General features: G+C 41.6%; 1 protein-coding gene and 1 long non-coding RNA gene across 3 annotated transcripts in view; one reads left to right on the forward strand and one right to left on the reverse strand.

The window, feature by feature from the left end:
• The window catches only part of LOC111743314, a 3,503-nt gene extending 189 nt beyond the window's left edge, over nt 1-3,314 (reverse strand). The window contains exons 1-3 of one of the 2 annotated variants that reach the window (XR_002781632.1): nt 3,121-3,314; nt 1,855-1,957; nt 1,568-1,713 (exon numbers count right to left, since the gene is read on the reverse strand). This is a non-coding gene — a long non-coding RNA (uncharacterized LOC111743314). Of the gene's footprint in view, nt 1-1,351; nt 1,714-1,854; nt 1,958-3,120 lie in introns of those variants that run through there. The other variant, XR_002781631.1, reaches the window with a different exon arrangement.
• A 22-nt stretch (nt 3,315-3,336) lies between these two features.
• EDRF1 (erythroid differentiation regulatory factor 1) overlaps nt 3,337-9,093 on the forward strand; it is a 40,768-nt gene continuing 35,011 nt past the window's right edge. The window contains exons 1-6 of the mRNA XM_023533768.1: nt 3,337-3,737; nt 4,680-4,888; nt 6,516-6,582; nt 7,247-7,372; nt 8,453-8,577; nt 8,837-8,993. Coding sequence (XP_023389536.1) covers nt 3,633-3,737; nt 4,680-4,888; nt 6,516-6,582; nt 7,247-7,372; nt 8,453-8,577; nt 8,837-8,993 — 789 coding nt within the window. The 5' untranslated portion in view covers nt 3,337-3,632. The remainder of the gene's footprint in view (nt 3,738-4,679; nt 4,889-6,515; nt 6,583-7,246; nt 7,373-8,452; nt 8,578-8,836; nt 8,994-9,093) is intronic.

The raw sequence follows: 9,093 nt of genomic DNA on the forward strand, positions 1-9,093 counted from the left end.
AAGAGGAATGGGGCTGACTCAGGTAATCTCAAATCTCACATCCAGCTCTAAAGGTCCAGGCCCAGGAGTCAGAAACTCAGGGCGTTTGAAGTCCAGCAGGCACAGTAAACAAGTGAGGCTGGGCAGGTGTGAGAAACTAGGTCATGGAAGGGGACTCTGACAAACTGAAGGGCACGAGCAACAATCCAAGAGTTCCCTGCATAGTCCCCCTCTGCAGGCAAGGCTGCTGAGGAACTCCGAGGGCCCTGCCTTCCATATAATTGTTTTACTGTAAAAGTTTCTGAAAAGATTTCCAATTTTGCTTTGAAAAACACTGTGTGTTATAACTAACTGAATTTATAATTGACTGGGATTTCTCTGAAATCATCATGCATGCTGGGAGGATGTTTGTAATCAGAGAAAATCTAACCTAGAAATTGTTTTAGAATGAAATGAACTGTGTAATACTAACTTTAATAAGTAAAGATGTTGCCTTTGCGATATTCTGGAGATACTTCGTTAGACATTTTTAGCTTTGATTCTGCAGATTCAAATAATATTTTGGAGCCAACAACATTGTTTTCATGTCTCAAACAGGTCGATAAGCATTTTAAAAAGCCTGTTGGCACTAGTCATTTTACCTGCATTGCCTAAGCGCTAAAACAGTGTGCTGTGCCTGGTGTTGGCATAACGGAGATGGTCACGTGAAACCTGAGAAGCTCACAGTCAGCAAGGGAGGCAGATACAAACGGATAGTTTTCTATAAAGTGACAAGTGCAGGATAAAGCCATACAAGCTCTGGGAACAAAGAAAGAGACCCTATTGGGTAAGGCGGGGGAGGTGGCAGGTGAGACTATCGGAGATGGGACCTGCGATCCCTTTTAAGGATTAAGCCAGGTGAGGAAGGGAAAGGTGTTCTAGGCAGAGAAAAAACACCAGCAAACTTAGACTTATGGAACAACTTGTTCTATAAGCAGAAAACTATAAGCAGGAAACTATAAGCAGTTTCTTTACTCAAAAACATCTCACAAGTGGTGAGAGCATCAGGCACTGGGGAGGCAGGTAAACAGGAGAGAGCACTGATTGGTGACAAGAACCAGGGTAACTGCACCTACAGGGCAGAACAGGCCAAAGATGATGCACATCCTGAGACGGGCTGGGAGACAAGGAAGGAGGGGAAAGGCACACACTGATGCAATATAAAAATGAGCATAAATAAGCGCCTTAAAATTCTAGAAGTAATGACCCGTTTTTCCAAATTATATTTCAATCACATACATTAGAAACAATGATAACTTAAAAAAAAACAAACAAAAAACCCAGCACATAAAAGGTTTTGAATAGGGAAAATAAAAAAACAAGCACACAGAGCTAGAAGAATGTATAAACTTTATGTAACTCAGATGTACCAGTTTCTCCTGCCCTCAGGGACCACTCTGCCTTACCACCCAAATCTCTCCTCCTGCCCCGTTAGTGGCCCCAGGAAAGCCAGCCCCTCCTCAGGTTTCCCTCCACAAGTAGTTCCTGGGAGTCCCAGGTACCCCCAACATGACCTCCCCTTCTGAGGCCGGATCCTCCCACTCCTGACCTCTCCTGTGCTGTGCTGAGTTCCTGGCTCTTTCTGTTTCATTCTTCTCTGCCTTTTCTCGGGCTGTTTCCAGCACACGTTCTCACTAAGCATCATCAACAAGGTTCAGCACTTACTTCTCAAGAAGCCAGCAAAGTACTTGAGTCCTGAAGAAAGAATGACTGCTAGCTCAGGAAACACCTTCTTACAAAGAATTATACAATAAAACAACAGACTTTAAAGATTAGAAGAAGCTAAATTATACGCTTAAAAGATTAAGCATATTTTACTATGGAATATGGGCATACCTCGGAGATATCGCGGGTTTGGTTCTAGACCACCACAAAGCGAGTTGTAATCTTTCTGCTGGTGGAGTGATTTGCCTTGAGTTTGTAAAAAAAACTGCAACGCCTGTGAAGCACAATAAAGTGAAGCACAATAAAACGAGGTGTGCCTGTATCGCACAATCAGGAAGAAAAAGGAGAGAAATAAAACTTTAAAGAACAGAGTTTGACTCACTTCGTCTTACCACTCAGATGTTTTTATAGACATAAACACAGCAATAGACATGCTTTAAAAATTAGGCTCTATTGCACATTTGCTTTATAAAAATATATCATTCAACATATCACGTACGATTTAAATGTTCTCGAATATCTTGAAAAACGAGTTAATAATTACACAAGTTAATGGTATTATGTACCAAACACAGACGTAACCATCCTCCTGTTAGATATGTGTTCAATTTTTTACTATAATGTATTACTTGTAAAAAATAGAATTGACTGCAAAATACAAACAAAATATCAAAATCAATGCATGTTTAAGTGTCTACAAAATGTGCTATTATATCAAATGTCTTGTTCAATATAATTAAAATGTTGTGACATTTGAAAATAATTTGTAAGTTGAGCTTGCTCACTCACAAGGATTTCTGACTATCCACGTACTGAGTTATCAGAACGTAATGTAAATGACTGAAAGACAATTTATCAAAGAATGTGCAATATTTTACCGCCAAACAAAGCAAATTTTTATGAAGGATGTGGCTGCACGGTTGATACGCTCTTGAGTGCAAAGAGTCCGAAGATCAGGGAGCTGAGCACCTTCAAAGTTTTAAACCGGCCCTGGCTATTCCTGTACGTCCGTGCTCCTCAAAGCACTGGCATCCCCTCTCCTGGGAGTCTCTTAGGAATGCAAGAATCTCAGGCTCATCCCAGACCTATTGAATCAGAATCTGCCCGTTAACTAGATCACCAGGTGTGTTCTAGGCACAGTAACGCCCGAGAAGCCCCTGGACCACCCGGAATTCCCTTTGCCAGTTCCCTTTAGCCTGACAAATAGAGCGGGCCCTCAGAAGGTGCTCCGAGTCACGAAGCAACCCTGCTGGGGTGTCACCGCCTCTGAAACCCGTCCTTTCAGTGAAGGCGGAGGGCTTCATCCGCGCATCTCGGCGCAGCTTTCCCCACGGAGCCCCGCTGCTCCTGCACGCGGGACCGTGGACCACGCAAGTATTGTGATGCGAAGGCAGGACGCCCCAGTCGCCGCGGGCTCGAGTCGGGACTGCCCCTCACCTGGGCACGGCTTCCCTTCCTAGGGCTGTGAGCCCGCCTGTAAACCGAGGAGCCACTGGTTTACAAAGGAGCGGAGTGCCAAGACTTCACTACTTTATATAACGGGAGCCGCTGGTGACATTTAACCGCCCACCTAGGCGACACCAACTGTCGCCTGATCCCAAGTGCCGAGAACTGTTTGGCAACAAAGACGAGCAGCTTGCAAGGGGAGGAGCCTGGGAGTCAGATACCGCGAGAAGTGGTTTCCCGAAGCGGCTCTGACAGGCGCAGGCGCACTACAGCTCCGACCCCGCCGCGAAGGTGGCTTCCACCGGGGGAGGCGTGGCCGGGCTTCTGGCACAAAGCTCGCGAGATTTGAACGCGCCACCACGCGTTCTTCCTGTCAGGGGCCGGAAGTGCGGTGCGTGGGGCATCTGTGGCGCTTTATTTTCTGTGCGGCTGGGTCTCTGGGTCCGGGTTCCTGTCGCGGCTCCTCGGGTCTTGATTCGCCCCGCCTCCCCTGGACCGAGGTGATGGGGGACTCCAAGGAGGCCGGGGCCGAGGCTCCACCGGCCGGGGCCGCTGCTCGAGGAAGTCTTAGCCTCCTGACCCAGGGAGAGTCCGAAGAACCTGCACAGGTGAGTCGGCCGCGGGGCGGGACCTGCAGGGCTTCGGAGCTGCGGGTTGGTTCCGCAGGGGAGGGTTGTCACGGTTCCCGGCGGCTTTTGGAGCCTTCTGCACGCCTTCCCGGCAGCCTCCCGAAACAAGCGGACGTCTATGTGCCTGTCGCCAGGTATTCAGGTATTTACTTGCAAGACTGGTAAGGTAGACACAGTCTCTGCTCCAAAAGAGCGTACGTGTAAATATGTGGTTCCAAATGTGAAACAGTTGTGTAAGAGAGAGGGTGTCAGCTCACCGAGATGGGACTGAGCTAATACTTGAAGGGTGCAAAGTGTTCGTCAGGGACGGCGGGAAGGATGGGGAGAATCGTGAACTCAGACACCGAGCTTGCTTAACCGAGGTCTGTGAGGCTCCCCCAGTGCCCAGCTATGAAGTTAGAGCTTCAGAGAATTTGTGTAACGCACTGACTCATCAATTACTAAACGTTTGTTTAAAAAAAAAAAGCCCCAGGCATCTCCCCACAAACTACTTTCTAAAAGATGTATGTTATTGACGTTAAAATAATGTCTAATACCGAACAGAGGTTTTATCAAATTTTGTGTTTTAACGTTAACATGACAACTGTCGACTCTTCCTGGTTTCTGCTTCTCTACTTTCAATGAGATAACCCAGCTGATAACTATAACCATCATACTCCTCGTCGACTCTTCCTGGTTTCTGCTTCTCTACTTTCAATGAGATAACCCAGCTGATAACTATAACCATCATACTCCTCGACTCATGGTTTTCCTTTGAAACTATGTGAAGAACAACCCAATGTGACAGTTTATGTTCACATTTATTAAGTACTGTTAGTAACATGCATTCTTATGAAGCCTGATATAGTGTTTCTTTTTATAAAGATGGGGTTTTTTATTCCTAGTGGTGGTCATTAAAGTTTCATTCAATGTGTTCATTAGGGATCAGCTTTATTTCTTGGAGGCAATGAAGTGAAGAGCACAGCTGTGGTGAAATATTCTTCTGCCCCTCCTCGAACAGCATTTGCACGCCTCGAAGAGAAAACTGACTTGAAACTCCCACCTGCCAACTGGTTACGAGAGAGTGCCAAACTAGGGCCAGCAGGAACTACCATTCTTGGCAATAGTAAGAAAAGCAAGCCATTTTCAAGGTAGATATCAATTGATGGTATTTTTACTTGTCCCTCAAACCTCCCTACCCACAGTGAACTCTGATACTTGCTTTTCAGTTTTGTTTGTAATGTGCGTCAACTTGATACATTCGCTCTCTAGGAAAAGGTCATATTTGATTTTCAAAGTTCTATTTTCCCCCGGCTAGTAATATTATATTACAATATGAAGGTATCAGTTACATATGCTTCTCTGAAGTCTGCATCATGTTATTAACAAAACTGAATTTTAACCACTAAAATTCAGTCAACCGCTTTATTTTTAGCAAATTTACTTACCTTTTGAAGATGTGAATAGGTAGAATCGGGGTGACACACAAGAAGAAAAACTCTTAACACTGCCTAATTCGTCCTGTGCGGTTTTCATTAAATGGTAGTGGATTATATGGTCTGAAAAAACCTGATGTAGAAATCCAGCATGTCGGATGACATACCCTGACTTTGACGATTGCTAGAAATTCTGCTGGTGCTATTTAAAGTTGAGAGAGTGGCCTGTGGTCTTATAGAGAATAACGTGTGAATACCCATTTTCTTCTAGATCATTTACTGTGTGGGGTTCTCTTTTTTCCTCTTAGTGATTGAACCTAAAATATTTTCACATAATATGTAGTTAGAACCATAAATACGTTAATATCTTATGAGCTAGTCGTTTGGAAATTATCCTAATGCCTCAGAAGGTAAAAGTTATATTTGCAAAATATTTGTTTGTAGCAATATTTATACTAGAAAAAAGTTGGAAATAGTCCATGTATCTTCTTTCAGAAGAATGGCTTAATAAATTACATGTCAACACAAATGTAACGAGGTGATTTAAATAAGTATATCGAGTGTACACATATTGTGCTGAGTACTTTGTATGTTTATGTCATTTAATTCTCACAACCACCTTTTGAGTTAGGTACTGTTCACTAATTTTCACATCAAAATGAAGCTTAGAAAGGTTAAGTAACTTGTCTAGACCACTTGTTAAATTGTTAGCACATGCTTTGAAGTGAGGCAGTCCTAGGTAAGTATTCCGGCTCTCAGCTAATTATCAACTAAAAAAAAAAAATGGTGACATCAGCTGCTTTCCAGGCTTGTAGATTATAGATATGCCTCACGTGGTACCTGGCACAATATATATTTTTCTCATTCTGACTGTTGGGGTCAGGTGCACGTTTTTCATATGTGTTTTAAAAGAGTTGTATTGTATATTGCTAGGAACACAGTCCCAAAGACTAGAATCCTGGTAGTTTATTTTCTTATCTTCCCACTAAAATGAACTTTCACTAAAATGAGCTGTTCTCTCTTGGAGATTTTTGTGTTTTTTTTTTTAATCACAAAAATGAAAATAATTGTTCATTGTCTTTATTCTAGGTATTTCCTATTAATTGCTTCTAGTAATTATTACTGTATTTTATCAAGTCTAAGATACTATTGATTTTAACACCATTATTTTATATACCACTGAGAAGGAAAAACTGGCCAACTACAATGGCGATAGGCATACTGAGTTCAGAGATGTCAGAATGCAGAAAATGTATATCCTAGAAGCAGTGAAATACAGTGTTCTGTTGTAAACTCTGCCTGTATCGTTGAGCATGACCTTGTGTCCTTCGTTCCCTGTTAGCTTCGGTATGGCATATGACTTCATTGATTCCGTGGGAAACGATGTGGATGTTGTCTCTGACTCTGAAGTAAGTGTCCTCACGGGGGAGTGGAATGGGGTGTTTGTGCTGGGCAAATCACACACTCTGTTCCGTAGCCTTGAAAAACTACTGATGAAGTAAGATACAAGTATACAAGTGTCTGATTATCAAATACCTTTTTTGTTACTAAAGTAATACTCTTTACCACATCTCCTTTCTTTAGAGAGGAAGAAGCAATCTCTAAAACTGGCAGTGATAATAATACTAATATTGATGGTTGTGTTTTAAAAATAGCAGTTAAAGTGATTCAAATGGGGTAATTTAGTATATTATCAGTTAAGAATTAGAAATGATGCTTCTAGCAAAATCTGTTGCTTCTTAGTTGGTTAATTTTATGTGATATGCTAAAAGCCTAGGTCAGTGCAACAGTGTGACGTACACACACTTAACTTTAGGACATTCTGTCTCGTAAAACTAAGTCTTTGACCGTCATTTACACTAACATAGTATGACTTGTAAAGTGTAGATGATTTAGTTTCAAAGCTCTGCCTTCCATGTGTTTGTATTAGCTCTTTGTGTAAAGTACAGTTTATATAACTGTAGGGAAGTAAAGTTTATTATGTTTTAAAATTGAATGAAGTTAAAATTTGAAAGATTCCGAATCACATTCAAAAACTCTTTCTAAACTGTTTTTCCTCCTAATGTTTTTAAGAACATAAAAAAGCTCCTGAAGATCCCCTATAGCAAGTCCCACGTGAGCATGGCTGTGCACCGCGTAGGGAGGACCCTCTTGCTGGACGAGCTGGACATCCAGGAGCTCTTCATGAGGTCATCTCAGGTAACGCTCTCTGTGGAAAACGACCAGAAAAGCATTATTTTAACAACTTAGGGGCACTAGAAATATGGGTTTGCTTCTCAGAAAGGCCAAAGTGGGAACATAGTTGAATACCTCAGCGCCCGAGAAATGATCAGTTTTTCTGAAAATAAAAAAAGCTGTGATAAAGGCAAAATAGAGAGAGGACAGGGAAGAACCTTATTGGTACCAATAGCCAGGATTCTTGCAAGGAAAAGGATGAAGCCAATTTAGAAAGTTGTGAAAAATCTGAAATTTAAGAAACTAGTTAGAATTTTTGACAAACACTTTGATGTCTCCATTAAAGAGAGTCTCATGAAACAAGGCTGCCAGGAAATGTGAAATATGTTAAAAGTTATTCCTGATTATTAGAATTGTTAAATGTTAAAAGTTATATACATGGTTATTAGAATTGATTGGTTCTCTTACAACTGAGCTTCTCAAACTGTGTTGATAAATGACTATTTTTCCCCAATGCATTGATGATGCTTTTGTAGAGTATAATCATGTTGTAGTGTCTCAAGGCCTACTCTCCATTTCTACTTATTGTGGACTGTTTGCAAATAGTTCATGGTCCCATAGGCTACACTTTAAAGACTATTCCTGCAATGCTTTGATAAAAGACGACAAGGTATGGGTGATTTAAATTAACATTTAAAGTAAATGCTTTTCCCATGGAAAAGACCACAGTTCAGTTTGATTTTTATGTATGTACTAGTCACGGGGCAGGGTCTAGGATGCAACAGTGAATAAACACAGTCTTGCTCCCTACCAGCTTACAGTTTTGGGGTGATAAACACATGTGTGGGTAATTTCTAAACAATGTGCATAGTGGGGCTTATTTTAGGCACTAAAGAACATATCACGGGGAAAGGTCCCCTCCCCTAGCCTGGCTTAGGGAGAGGAGGAAGACGGGGACATTTCCTAAAGAGGTAATAGGAATTGAGTCAGGAAACACAAGGGTTCTGGTACGTGTTTATGAAACAGTATTCGAAAAATAGTGATTCTTGTTAAAGAGTAATAGGTAACATTGATTTGTATCTATCCATTTCTTATGTTATTCAGACTGGTGATTGGACGTGGCTGAAAGAGTTTTATCAAAGACTTATTGATCAGAAGTGGCAGAGGAAGAAAAAGAGCAAAGAGCATTGGTATCAGAAGGCTATTCTTTCCAAGTTTTTATATTACAGGTACTTGGTGACTTGTTTATTTTTATTTTAAGCGGAAAAATTAAGTTCCGATCTAAACTTCAATTTGAAGCCAGAAATAATAATAATTTAAGGCTTGCCACTGTGGTATTGTTAACATTTCAGTGTCTTGTATTTCTTTTTTTTTTTTTTGAAATAAGATTTATGCTTGATTATAGAGTCCAGTTTTTAAAAACAAGTCAACTATGACATAAAGTTACTTTAGTAACAACGTGGTCTTTTGTATTTCTGATTTGGCCAGTATCAATGGCGATGGAGCTGCTCAGCCCGTTCCATCTGCTGCAGAACAGCAGGAACCATCCGGCTCAGGTCAGACAAATGATTCGGATGGGGCTTCGTGGCCCGCCCCCTTCGAAATGCCTTCTTCCGTTTCTGAAGATCCCAGTGCTTCCAGTCAGGTTAGTTAGTGCTTAGATGGGAACGCAGTGAACTCATTTCAGAGGGCAAAACCAGCCATCTTGTTAATTAAAATAGATGGACAGGAGCAAAAAAGTGTTC

Source organism: Pteropus vampyrus, unplaced genomic scaffold, assembly GCF_000151845.1.
Source record: "Pteropus vampyrus isolate Shadow unplaced genomic scaffold, Pvam_2.0 Scaffold111, whole genome shotgun sequence".
Classification (NCBI taxonomy): domain Eukaryota; kingdom Metazoa; phylum Chordata; class Mammalia; order Chiroptera; family Pteropodidae; genus Pteropus; species Pteropus vampyrus.